The sequence below is a fragment of the Populus nigra genome, chromosome 6 (assembly GCF_951802175.1).
Source record: "Populus nigra chromosome 6, ddPopNigr1.1, whole genome shotgun sequence".
In the NCBI taxonomy this organism is placed as follows: domain Eukaryota; kingdom Viridiplantae; phylum Streptophyta; class Magnoliopsida; order Malpighiales; family Salicaceae; genus Populus; species Populus nigra.
In genome coordinates this window covers 5,491,869-5,505,593 of record NC_084857.1, presented here as the reverse complement: position 1 = coordinate 5,505,593, position 13,725 = coordinate 5,491,869, and the positions used below count along the sequence as shown (strand labels likewise).

The following is a 13,725-nucleotide window of genomic DNA, read 5'->3' as shown; positions in this document are numbered from 1 at the left end:
AGATTTGCCACTAATTACTTTTTTTTAAACTTCAGTATTAATTACTTGATTTTAGACTTTTTTTTATATATTTTATCTCATTAGAGATTCAAATTTATCACAAAATAACTTTATTTTTGTTATCAATATTTAGGTAAAAAATTAAAAACATAAAGTTATTAAAAATATATTTTTTAAGATATATCATTTTAATTTTCTTTAAAATATTTAGCTTGTTTTGAATTAATATTTATGATATGTTTATTTTCATTTATATAAGATTATTTTGTTTTTGATAAAATTATTATAATAACTTGATTTGATTTAATAAGTCTATCAATATTTTTTTTTTAAATATCATCATGATTTTTTTTCTTCCAATCATATTCTTTAGCTTTATTTTTTGTTCTATTTTTTTTTTATCAGCGTTTTCTTTCTCGTCTAGGATTTTTTTTCTTTTATTTTTTATGTTGAAAAGAAAAGAGATCAGGGTTTGTAGCTGCTGTGGAAGCACTCGCTCGCTCGCTCCATATAAAATCCCTTCGGAGTGGGAAAAAAAAAAAAAAAGGTAAGGAGGAGTTGGAAACAGAACACACAAACAGCTATCAGCAAAGCTTCTCGTCGCTTCTCCTTTTATTTAGCGGTTTTGCTAAATCACTGTAGTGGAAGTGAATCGACCAAGAAGATACCCTAGTTTTAAATCAATAGATCGTGATATTGAAAACGGCTCAATTCGATTCGATTCTCGAACCATCTTCTCTAGAGGTGCATTAATTAGGGTTTATTTTTTCCATTACCATTTTTCTATTTATTGGTTGAATCTGTGTTTAAATTTTAACCTACCCTAATTGTACTAGTATATGTGGATCCTATACCTCTTGTTTCCGTGAATTGATAATTTATAGTATTGTTTATGAGTAAAATTGAAATATAGCCCTAATTTAATGTTTTGTGTATTTGTTAGGCGAGGAATTGATGCCGGTTTTTTTTTTTTTTTTGGCCAGGGATTTTTGTTGGTGTCTCAATTTTCATGAGATTGGAGTGACATGGCAAGCTATACAGGTAAAGGAGCCCCTTCTAATGGGACAATCTATGTTAGTAATTTACCTGAAGGGACTGATGACTCTATGTTGGCTGAACATTTTGGCACTATTGGGTTGTTAAAGGTATGGGTTTTTTCCGGGTACTATTGTTTTTTTTTACTTTTAGAATCTATTGCTACCGTTTGCTTCATTTTCTGTTGAGGGCTTTGCTAGTTTTTGATGCTCTTATTTATTTTCATGCTCTGTTGTACTGAATAGAAAGACAAGCGAACTGGTCGGCCTAAGATATGGCTGTACCGTGACAAAATGACAAATGAGCCGAAGGGTGATGCTACAGTTACTTATGAGGACCCTCATGCTGCTCTAGCTGCTGTTGAGTGGTTCAACAACAAGGATTTTCATGGTAATACAATTGGAGTATTTATAGCACAGTCTAAGAGCAAAGATGACCAGGCATTTAACCCTGTGGATGATCCAAATGATTCTGGCGTTCTTGAGGAAAATGCCAAGGATTTGAATGAGGGCGGGGGAAGAGGTAGAGGACGGGGTGATGCTTCAGGGAAAGCATGGCAACAGGAGGGAGACTGGTTGTGTCCGAATACAAGGTCTGTGATGTGATATTGGTGAGCAGCTCTTTCTTGCTCTTTTTTAGCTCTAGTCTGGATTTTTTGGGATTTCTATGGTATCTAATATGCAAATAGCTCCTTATGCTTTATTGTTGTAGCAGTTGTTCCAATGTAAATTTTGCATTTCGTGGTGTGTGCAACCTCTGTGGAAGTGCTCGACCTTCTGGTCCATCTGGCGGTGCTGCTGGAGGTGGTGGTCGTGGGAGGGGCCGTGGTGCCAATGACTCTGGGCCCCATGGCCGGTCAGTTGGTGCCCCTACTGGACTTTTTGGCCCAAATGACTGGCCTTGTCCAATGTAAGCTTCTGCTTGCCAGTATTTCATAATTTGTTTGCTTTCTTGTGCTATTCAATGATTCTTTAGTGCCATGCCTCTTGCTATGTTAGTCTCTGACCGTAATCAAACTTGGTTCATTTCCTCTGTATTTTGCTCTACCATTAAATGAAGTGATGGGTGATGGTCATGTCACTGTATCTCATTATACAAGCTAAAGCACTGACCAGCAGGATAAGATTGCGAGGCTTAGTCTAAACTAAGCAGAAGTATAATGCCTTCTGTAATTTTTTTTTTGAGGTGGATCCAAAAATTGACACTATGAGCATGAATACCAGCTGGATATGCAATGGACTGATTTATGATGCTTGATTTGATGAAGTTCGTTGAAGTGTAGCTCCCATGTACCATACTATCTAACTAATAGGTGATTAGCTTAAGAAAAATGGGTTTGTGCTGATGGCATGATTGTGTTTGAATGCTGAATTTTGTGGAACATGTGTATGCGCGTGAACGCTCCAAAGTTCCTTGCTGTTCAGTCGAGGGTGCGTAGTTTATGCTACTGTAATGTACTGATTCTATAATAAGATTAGTTGGTAAATGTTGTGCTTCAGACTTGTTCATTGTAAAACCATTGGTGGTGCTATTATCTTGAAGAAGATATGTGGGTATATTCTTTGTTGGCAGCCAGTTGACACCTTCAAATTCATTTTGTAGGCAATATTCAGCCTCTTTTTCTGTGTTACTTAAGTTTCTTTTTTGTTTTTCTATTGCAGGTGTGGCAATATCAACTGGGCAAAACGCATGAAGTGCAATATTTGCAACACCAATAAACCCGGTCACAATGAGGCTGGTGTGAGGTATTATATGACTCCCAGTTCATTGACTTGAATTCTCTAAACACATCATATGGACTGCGTGGTGTAGAAAATTGTCGACTTTCTTTGTCAATCTAAAAATGGTGGTGGTAAATTTTTTTTCTTCTTTCATTATTTTTCCTTTTACAAGGGTTACTTGGTTATGAACGGGGTATTGGAGACATTCAAACCAGGCATCATGAAAAAAATACAAATACTAAGAAAGTATTCCTGAACGCTTGCATGCTTACTAAATGTGATAGATGGGTTTAGGATCAAAAAGGTATCTTCAGCAGTCAAGGTATTATGATGCTGACTCGTGATTAAAATGATTAAAGTCGCAAGAAGATAATAGACAAAAATGATTAAAATCATGTTGTATTTGTTGAAGAGAAGATTGACTTTGATTTTAAGAATTACCCATAACTTCCTTAAACAAAGTATTGCACTGTTAGCAGCGAACTGCATACTCATAAGTTTTGTCTTTAGAGTCATAAATTATTTTAAAACTCAAATTTGGTTTACTGTACCTTAGTTGGATGGCTAAGCGATAACTGAATCGTATTTGCTTCCCTACTTTGTGTGAACTCCAGTTCTTACTGCTTCTCTCCTCTCCTTTGACCACACATGTTACATTTTCAACATGATATGTTGGGTAAGCCTTGGATGTCTTGTACAAATAATGCTAAAAATATGTTCATATCTATAATCACACAGAGGAGGACGAGCTGGTGGTTATAAAGAACTCGATGAAGAAGAATTAGAGGAAACTAAGCGACGACGAAAAGAAGCTGAAGAAGTGAGATCTTCTTGCGATGTTTTGACTTTCATATTATTCAACTGATTCTTATTATATAGTCTTTATGATCCAATAACAGGATGATGGAGAGTTGTATGATGAGTTTGGAAATTTGAAGAAAAAATTTCGGGCCAAAACTCAACAAGCTGAAGCTGGCAGGGTGCTTCCGGGTGCTGGGCGTGCAGGTTGGGAGGTTGAGGAATTAGGTATGTGAGCATCATGTTATCTTTTAGTTTTTTATTTTAAAAATGTGTTAAAATAAAGCACTTTGATCTTATATGCTCATATATATTATTCATGGGCTGGAGTTCTATCCATTAGATTTGGATAGACACTGGAGTATTACAATTTTGTTTGGACTAAGTTATTGGTGCCACTAACAAAAAGATACATTGCCAGGTGCTGTTGATAAACACGGGAGAGAGAGGAGCAGAGAAAGAGGGAGGGATCAGGACGATAGGGAAAGCAGCAAGACTCGAGAGCATGATGAGAGGGACAGGCGCCTTAGTCGAAGTAGGGAGAGGGATCGAGGAAGAGATAGAGATCGAGATTATGAGTATGGTCGAGACAGAGAATATGGGCGGGACCGGGACCGGCACCGATACTGAAGATAGAAGCAAAGGTTCTCAGCTTTTGTCGTCGGTTGTTTTGGCTGTTTTCTTTGATGCGAAGGATGCCATTAGATATGAAGTTTGCTTTTACTGCCATTTGATATGAAGCTTGGTTTGCTTGGCATTTTGTCCTTTCTCCTGCTATGTAACTTTGTTGAGTTATTCTCCCCACTGCAACCATTGATGGAACTAGGAACTGGGTCATCCAAGCTCTTGGTGTTAAATATACTGGTTTGAAATCGTTTCTAATGTCATCCAAAGTTAAAATCTGACTGGTGTTCTTAAATGCTCCTTGCTTGGAAGTAGTGGCAGAAAACTTCCGGTGGTGGCAAGATCACGAGCTCAACATCACTTGGTGTTATGGCATGCTAGTAACATTGATGATATTTGGCCAATGGCTCATCATGTACTGATTACAGTGCTATATGATTGTTTTCTCCTTCATTTGAGTCCCTCTAAGCTCCACATAAATTTGCAGTGGTTTAATCAATAATGCCACATTATTTTTTGATGCGCGAAAAATTGTTTGCTTGTGAGATTCAGTTGGTGTGGTTTAAACCAAATTGATTTGCTGTTATACTTGTATTTTCGCAACAATGAACTAAGATTATATGACTGATTTATATAGCCCACATGGATTGCAAGATCAAGTTCGAGTGTAGTTCGCTAACCCTCACTTCTGGCACTGTTAATCTTTTGATTTCAAATTGACCCTGTCAACGTATCATTCCTGAACGAATTTACTTCAAAAGAAAGAAATACTAGGCTATGCGAACGTATCTGTATATCTGTATCAGAGAAAGAAGAAACCAACAAATCTTCTCTCTCTCAGCATCTTCAAAGCCAGCAAAGATTAAACACATCGGATCTTCTCAGATCCCTTCATCCAATTTCATCCCAGCTCTTTTCTCCTATGGATCTTCGATTTTGGCTTCGTCGATGATTCTCTCACGCGTTCTGTCTATTTTTATAATGTTGGGGGTCGAAAGCTCTGATACGATTGATGATGTGAAGGCCAAGATCTGGGACAAGGAAGGGATCCCACCGGATCAGCAAAGGCTTATCTTCGCAGGGAAACAGCTTGAAAGCGGCCCGTATCCAAAAGGAGTCCCACTCTTCACTTGGTCTTTCGCCTCCGAGGTGAAATGCAAATTTTTTATGAAGACGCTACCAGGAAAAACCATCACTTTGGAGGTGGAAGGCTAGGATACTATACATGATTACGAGTTAATATATATTTATTATATAAAATTATGTTAAAATAAAAAAAATAAAAAAATTAGATTGAAAATCATGCTTCCAAATTTTTAATTTTTATTTTCTTCATTGCATACCCTGACATATAGCCTCACAATCATTTATATTGATGGATTCTTTCTTCCATCAATAGTGTAAGAATCAAAGACTTTTTCTTTCCTAATAAATAAAAAATAATTTATTATGAAAAATAACTTTGAAAATTTTTATTTTATAAAAATATTTATATTCTGAAGTTTAATTTATTGTATGTTTATGTCCAAATAACATAGCTTTTTAAATGAGTTTATAACATTATAATTTCTATATATAAAATTTCATAATTTGTACAAGATATAATCTAAAAAGTAACCAGACTTTAATACTTGCAGGAAAACACCTCGGGAATGTCAGGACTCTTGCTGACTGTAACTTGCATTTGGTTCTCCGTCTTCAAGAGGTCTTGCCTCCTACGTTGCAATTTTTAAGCTCCTGGGACTGAATATTTTTCGATCTAAAAAAGTGTGATATTAATAATTTTTTGAAGTTTTTTTTCTAAAAAATATTTTTTTTATTTTTTAAAATTATTTTAATATAATTCTATTAAAACGATCTCAAAAAATACTTTTAAAATATAAAAACTATAAAATTTTAATATTTGTGTTAAGTTCGATAATCGGAGGCTCAAGCATAACAAATAACGAACGCGCGGGTCGAATAAATTTTGTAAAGTCAAAGTTGGGTTGGTTTAAGTAGCAACATTACTGGAGTTGGGCTATGAATACTGGGTTTCTCGAAGCAACCCATGAGATTAGACGAGTTCAACTTTCAGGTTTCTCGGATCATTTTATAACTATAATTTCTAATCTCTAGGTTTAATTATACTTAATCCCAATTTGGCATTTGATATTTCGAAAGTATTGTTGTCCCTTCATTCAAATAAATCTTATATTTTATTAATTATACATGACATTTTTTTTATTGGTTCTGATTAACAAAATTATTGAAAAATTAAAAAAAATGTTCAAAAAAAAACCCAAATAATTTACTAAAAAAAATATTTCAACTGGTTCCAGTTTTATGAAAAAAGATTAATTTTATTAAAAGTTTGAAAAAATAACAAGGACTTCAAAGATAAATAGAATTTATTATTTTCTGGTGATTATTATTTCTTAAGAAATTGATAATTTTTATTTACTCATGCTGGGTATTGTTTTCTTTTTTCTTTTTATTTACACTATTAAAAAAATAAACTTTATTTTAAAAAGTAAAAAAGATTAAAAAAAATTGATTAAAGGTTTTATGTCATTTTTTATACATTCCTGATGGCTATTTTAATGTTAATTTGATAGCTAATTTTTTTATTTTATTTCAAAAGACAAATAAATATCTTAATATATATATATATATATTATGTAGAAAATATAAAATACTAAATTTCATGAATAAAATAAAGTGAAAACCATCAACACCGAAATTATATATTTACCACCATCAAATGTGTTTCATCATACCTTGTCGTTCATCAAATATTAGTAAGTCCACAGTGGACTCTTGACTTATTGGTGCACACCTTCAATTATACTCGTTTAAAGGTTGTCCAGTCTTTATATATATATATATATATATATATATATATATATATATGTGACATTAATCCTTGGGTCTTACACATGTATTAAGTGATTTACAAGACCTTCATGATCACCATGATATTAGCTGTAAAATAAAATGTTTTTTATAGTGTAAATAAAAAAAAAGCCATCATAGAAAAATAAAAAGATTACCATTTTTTTTTGTAAGAGAGCTAAAATAAATGGAAGATTAGATTTGAATTACCAACATCTTAACATTCAAAGGTCAAGCAGTGAAGTGTCCAAGTTGGTACTGCAACAACACATACGGGCTCTAGCACTCCGCTGCAGCATCTGATAACCTTTCCTCCTCTTTCCGCTTCCACCCTTTCCTTTTCCTCTCGTGTCTCTCAGTATTTCTTCGCAACTTTTTGCCAGCCTTTCACACCTCCTTTTCTTTCTGAGGAGGGTGGGGGTGCTGTTATTAACGCAATTTGAGAGCCCCTTTTGGCTTCAAGCAATTCTACTACACGTCTTATCCATATATAGCTAGCTACAAGACGTAGTTGTGTTGCTTCTTCTATATATATATATATATATTTCATTGTCTTTTCACATGAATTGTTATTATTATTAGGTCAGACGTCTCTGCCGGGCCCCTCTCTGCATGTCCCAGAAGCCTAAAAACTCCCGTGGGAGTACCAAGCCAATGCCAAATACAGAAACCAACAGATTGCATATGCATGCGTGAGACAAGAGGGTAACAGCACAATACAATAATAAAGAGAAATCTTATTGACCTGCAGACAACTACTCTTGTCTTCTAACTACGTTTAACGGACAAAGTTTCGTGTCTTCTCTTCCCTTCGGCGTACCAACATGGTGTTTCTTTTTTGCTTATGGTACCAACATGTTTTTTGTTAGCTAGCTTCATAAATTCCAAGTTTTTTCCCGTCTTTGCCTCTAATTATTTTTAAAGAAGAATCATCCGCTACTTGAAGCTCCTTAGGGGTATCATAAAATTATTCCATGAGATAATTGTATGCTATATATATGCTGTGTGTCTTTCCTTGTCTACTGTAATCGCATATCCTTTGAGCAATTCTCACCGTCAGACAAACACAAGTTTCTTGGTTACATCCAATGCAAAGCAACAATGCCGCAGCTCTGTGATCTTGCAATTCATGTTAATGGTCAACAAATATTCTTTCTAAATCAGGTAATGCATACAAAATCTTGTTAAGTAACTGCTAGTTTCTTTTCTTCTTTGAAACTTTCTAGGCAAAATTTTCTGATTGTTCACAGTTCAATCTTGCAGAAGATTCTATCAGCCTATTCAGGAAAGCTAAAGAAGATCATCGGGAAAGAAAAGAGAAAATCCCAGATTAAGAATTTGAGTATTGGAATTGATAACTTCCCCGGAGGCCCAGATGGGTTTGAGATGGTTTCAAGATTCTGTTACAATCATGGCAAGATCAAAATCACAGTTTCAAATGTGGCTCTTCTCCATTGCTGTGCAGTCTTTCTTGGCATGACTGAGAATTTATCCCCGGGCAATCTATTGAAACAGACAGAGACATTTCTTGATGGAATGATTCACTGGTCTTTGCATGATATAATTGCCAGTCTCAAAAGCTGTGAGTCATTCTTCACATATTCAGATACATCTGGACTTGTAGAAAAGCTCATTTTTTCACTATTGGAAAAGCTTGCACAGAATTCAGTTATTGCAACTCTTATTGCTTCCTCTTCTTCCTCTTCATCTTCTCCCGAAACTGCATCTAGGTTCAGGTTTTCTTCCTCAGCTAAAACCACTCCTGAGTCAACTAAGCCAGGTTCATCGAGCAAACAATGGTGGTTTGATGATTTGATCATATTACCCCCTATGATTATTGAAAAGATAATAGCAAATATGGGGGCTTGTGGAACTGATAACAATAGCTTTATCCTCACAAAGTTCCTACTCCACTACCTGAAAAATGCCGTACTTCAATGCAAAGGTGGAGCAAAAAGCACTGTTTTGTATTCAAGAGCAGACTACGCTGGTCTTGCAGGCACAGCTGTCCATGGGGTGAGCAGAAATTCATTTTCTTGCAGAGGCCTGTTTTCAGTATTGAGGATAGTGTCTGGATGTGGTCTGAGCAGAGATTGCAGAGCCAAGCTGGAGAGATTGATTGGTGGGATGCTTGACCAAGCAACATTGGATGACTTGCTGATCTCTGGGCATGATGATAGGGGTGTTTTTGATGTTAATCTGGTAATAAGATTGGTGAGAATATTTGTTAATAGTGATTTTCTGTCCTCACAGAAGTTGAAGAAGGTTGGCAGATTGATTGATAAGTACTTGTGTGAAATATCTCCTGATCAAAACCTCGAGACCTCAAAACTTCTAGGAGTTGCAGAAAGCTTACCCGATTCTGCAAGAGATTGCTTTGATGGGGTCTACAGAGCCATTGATATCTACCTAGAGGTAAGAATTAAAAACCCTTTCTTCCTTTTTTGTCTTTCTTAACGAAGATGGCCAAATAATTGATGGTTCGGATAAAAAGGAGTGAAACAACAAAGAAAAATTTAACAGCTGAGACAAAATCGCCCAATAATCTGTAATTATTGTCGTCATTAGTTTAATTTAATTAAAATCATGCTTTAATTTCTTGAGTTTTTTCCCTTAGCTGATCATCTGGGGAGAAATACAGCATTTTACCCCTTCAATAACATCTGATCATCTGGGGAGAAATACAGCATTTTACCCCTTCAATAACATCGAAAAATAAATCCGTAACTTGTCATTTCAAGCCAGACTCGGGTATTGTGTGTGTGTTAAATTTTTTTGTAGAAACCAAGGCATTAGCACTGCTAGACTGGATGCAATGAACCATTTATGCCATGAACAAAACATCTTACCTACACGAAACCCAGTTTACTAGAAAAAAAACACAGCACAAACTCTGCTATTTCTGTGAAAAGATTTCTAACCAGTGGCTAAATGTGTTCTTTTCCATAATAAAGGTGGTTTGTCACATAGGGACGGGCCGACCTATGGTTGTCCAATCCAGAATTAATGGATGATAACTTAATTATTTATGGCCCGGCCGACCACATATAAGTTTGTGCACGTTCTTCTTCTCAACTGTAAATCTTTTGTTTCTTTCCCTTTTCAATTCCGTGTAACTCACGGCGACTCTTTCTGCTTACCGTCAAGATCATTTGTCGTGTACTTAAACAGACAAGAACTCACAGATTTTTCAAACAATGGATTGGCAACGAACAATCTAATCTCTTACTTCTCCAAGGGCCATGCTACTCATAGTCTAGTGTTCAGGAACGTAGAAATGCTTGCCTGGTACATTATGGACCCAAAATTCTTTACCTTGTGCCAAATTGATAAATTGAAGTCGAAAGTCACTTGAACCTGGTATGGTATGGCTTACTGGTTTGCTAGCTTGTCTAAGGAGTTTTCGCTATTCTTTCACTTCAAAGCTATATAGGCTAGCAAATAATCCCATAAACAAGAGAATTTGTTTTGAACATTTGTGATGCTAATTGTACTGAGAAAAAATAATTTCTGGAAAATCCTCATCTATTTTACGAGTGAATCGCCCCATAAACCTAATGGTTGGGATTCTTCAAAATCTCTTCCGATGAGCAAAATATATAGTAATTTGTTCCTTGATTGATTACGATGAATCATGAAGTCAGTGTGATCCGATTGTGTAAATATAAATCTTTTGATTCATTCTATTTGTGTGAATTTGCAGTCTCACCCAACACTTTCATTTGAGGAGCGATCAAGATTATGCAGCTGCCTAAACTTCGGGAAGATGAGCCTTGAAGCATGCAAAGACCTTGCCAAGAATCCAAGAATCCCTCCAAATATTGCAGTTCAGGCACTCAAGTCACAACATTCTAAAATACCACAAAGTGATTACCCTTTCTCTGTTAAAGAAGTTGAGGGTCCAAGCACGAGCAGTTCCTCCGGCCACATGGTCTTGCACAGTGATAACGTTGAGAGGCTTTCACAGGAGACCCAAGAAATGAGAATGAACATACAGAGGATGCAATGGAGGGTGATGGAGTTGGAGAACGCATGTAGGGAGATGAAGGGTCGGATCTCAAAGGTTGTTAGGCACGATGTCAATGTCATGAGTAGTACTCCCCCTTACAATTACAGTAGATCACCTTTTCCTAGACTATGTTGAACTTAAACCTCTCCTTCTCTCTCACAAAAGTAAGACCAGGGATACATGTATATCATCCACGGATATCAAATAAAGACTTTAATTACAGCCTGATTTGATGTTTTGATAAAAATCTAAATTTGAGGAATTATTACTGATTTTTTAGTTATTTTAGTAAATTCCTGTATTACTGATGAACAAGAATTCTCAATGCAATTGAGATCTCTACGTAACTGTAACTTTATATTGCTGGTTTTTGAATCACAGTAAAAGGAAGTTGCAAGAAATAAAACAAAGAGAAGCTGGAAAGTGGTTTTCTGTTCGATTAGTAGAGTTGTTGCGTATAGACTACGATGCGCAGCATGTTTTTTCCTTCTCTCTTTTTTTCTGGTTCACGGGCGCCTAGAATTTTTTTTGAGAATTTGATATATTCCCAAAAAAAAAAAATTAAAAATAACTCAGTGCTCATGAAATTAAACCCAGATTTATTGAATTCATTCAGGCTTCTCATCTTAGAAACAGACAAACGTCTTCGTTTCCTTGTTCGATAGGAAGTGGAGAAAGGAGCCCACAAGCACTGATTCGCTCATGGATGTCCTTGTTGATACATTCTCTGGACAGAATTGTCACAACGCAAGATGGCCCAGGAAAAAATGCATTTCCTTAACTTCTGGTAATGGAAAGATACGATACGATCAGAACTCAGAAACCACTAGTGGTGGTTTGTGGTCCTTTTCAAAACAGTTGGCTTAGCAAGTTCTTGGTGGTGGTTTGTCTGTGTATTACTGTACATATATTATATATCTTACAGATACAGATGAGGTGTCGTCAAGATTAGCAATCCCGTGATCGCATTCACTGATTAACGAGCTGAAACACCACCGTAAGAAACAGAGCACCTACTCAAGATTGTCATAAACTCATGCTTTGGTCTCGTGTAACTTAAACATCACCAACTTGCGTCTTTAATTACAGCTTATCACTCTCTGTAGTCTTGGCCACAGGAAAAAAAAAGAAAAAAAACTCCACTGGTTAATCACGCGACTGTCTTGTGAACTTCACTGGTCGTATCTTTGGTGTCCTTCGTGCTTCGGCGGAGGTCTTGAGGATGAGGGCGTAAATTCTCTCAATTGATGAAGCACATGTGGATCGCTTTGTAGTTGATGTGCTCAATTTCTTGAGATATTTATGGTGTCCAGGGAGATTTGCTCTTTTTTTAAAATAAAAAAAAAAATTAAATCTTGAGGTCAACTTCTAGAGATGGTTATTTTCACGAACATTTCAGTCTATTCTAAGAAAAATATATTCTTAGAATCAACTGGGAAAAAATAAATCTAATTTTATTTGATATGTAAACTAGCACAGGAATTCTCAAGACCGTAGAGTCGAACAAAAATAATTAAATCTATATATGTGTGTGTTTGATTTGGAGGTTAACTGTGATTGTATTATAACTATTACTATAAAAAAGTGTTTAGTTAATATGTGTGAGTTTATGCTGAAATTAATTAAAATCTTATATTTTAACTATTATATATATTTTAATACTTGAATATTTTAGTCCATATATCTTGCAAGTTTTACAATAAAGTGACTTCCACTTTATTTATTTTTAATTTTATCCTTTAAAATTATAATTATGTTATTATAGTTTTATGCGCTTAAATCCATTTTGACTTTTATGTGTCATCAAATGTTTCAATGTTAAATTGATGACTAATTATATTAAATTCAGTTTTTTCTTTTTTATTAATAAATTGAGTGACAGGGGACCCCTCAGGCTCGTATTTGATCCCCTCAGGTTTTAATTTTCTCATAAAATCATTTGAATTATCGAGAATGCTTATTTTCATTGTGTTGGGTTTTTATTAAAAAAAAAGTCATTTTTTTATAAAAAATACCATGTTTTCGTTAAAAAAAAAGCTTTCATGAGAAAATAAAATTGACTAATTTTTTTTTCTATATAACTTAAATAGTTGGGATTCTTAAAAAATTAAATAACTTATTTAAAAAAAATTCAACGCACCGTGAACATATGGCTGGTTAGTAACCAAACAGTGAAAGAGGTTATTATTTGTCGCAAACACCATCTTTTAGTGTGGTTGCGGTTGTTTTTCAATGTGTTTTTGATTGGAATTGTATTAAAATAATTTTTTTAAAAATTATTTTTGACATCAACACATCAAAATGATTTGAAAATACCAAAAGAATATTAATTTGAAGCAAAGAAAAAAATAAAATAAATTTTAAATTTTTTCAAAAACACTTTTAAAATATAAAAACAAATAAACATCTAATTTGTACTGTGATTGAGTTGATAAAAGTAGGCAAGTCAAAATTAAATGTTTAATAGCCTTTTAAAATTTTGGTTTCGAAAACATATTACAATCAAAACCTTGTTTTTATTTATTTTTTTAAATAGTTTTTGTATATATTAATATAAAAAAATTAAAAATATATTGTTATTATTTTAATATATTTCTAACAAAAAAAAACATTATAAAAAACATCTACATTCAAATTCTGAAACACAATATTAATACTTTTTCA

General features: G+C 34.6%; 3 protein-coding genes across 4 annotated transcripts; all 3 read left to right on the top strand.

Moving 5' to 3' along the window:
- The first annotated feature begins 449 nt into the window (after positions 1-449).
- LOC133697735 (transcription initiation factor TFIID subunit 15-like) lies at positions 450-4,631 on the top strand. Its single transcript, XM_062120483.1, has 8 exons — positions 450-744; positions 984-1,145; positions 1,281-1,627; positions 1,750-1,944; positions 2,697-2,780; positions 3,495-3,576; positions 3,656-3,782; positions 3,976-4,631. The coding sequence occupies exons 2-8, from the start codon at positions 1,026-1,028 to the stop codon at positions 4,182-4,184; spliced, it is 1,164 nt and encodes a 387-aa protein (XP_061976467.1). The 5' UTR covers positions 450-744; positions 984-1,025; the 3' UTR covers positions 4,185-4,631.
- Positions 4,632-4,955: 324 nt separating this feature from the next.
- LOC133696606 (polyubiquitin-like) lies at positions 4,956-5,393 on the top strand. The gene has a single exon (XM_062118830.1). It carries the CDS (start codon positions 4,956-4,958, stop codon positions 5,391-5,393), a length of 438 nt encoding a protein of 145 aa, XP_061974814.1.
- A 2,306-nt stretch (positions 5,394-7,699) lies between these two features.
- LOC133697941 (BTB/POZ domain-containing protein At3g19850-like) lies at positions 7,700-11,287 on the top strand. Of its 2 annotated transcripts, none has more exons than XM_062120777.1 (3): positions 7,700-8,216; positions 8,316-9,467; positions 10,756-11,287. In XM_062120777.1, the coding sequence occupies exons 1-3, from the start codon at positions 8,040-8,042 to the stop codon at positions 11,194-11,196; spliced, it is 1,770 nt and encodes a 589-aa protein (XP_061976761.1). In that variant the 5' UTR covers positions 7,700-8,039; the 3' UTR covers positions 11,197-11,287. The 2 variants fall into 2 exon arrangements, with proteins under 2 accessions (XP_061976761.1, XP_061976762.1); XM_062120778.1 differs by having other exon boundaries at positions 8,303-9,467.
- The last annotated feature ends 2,438 nt before the right edge of the window (positions 11,288-13,725 follow it).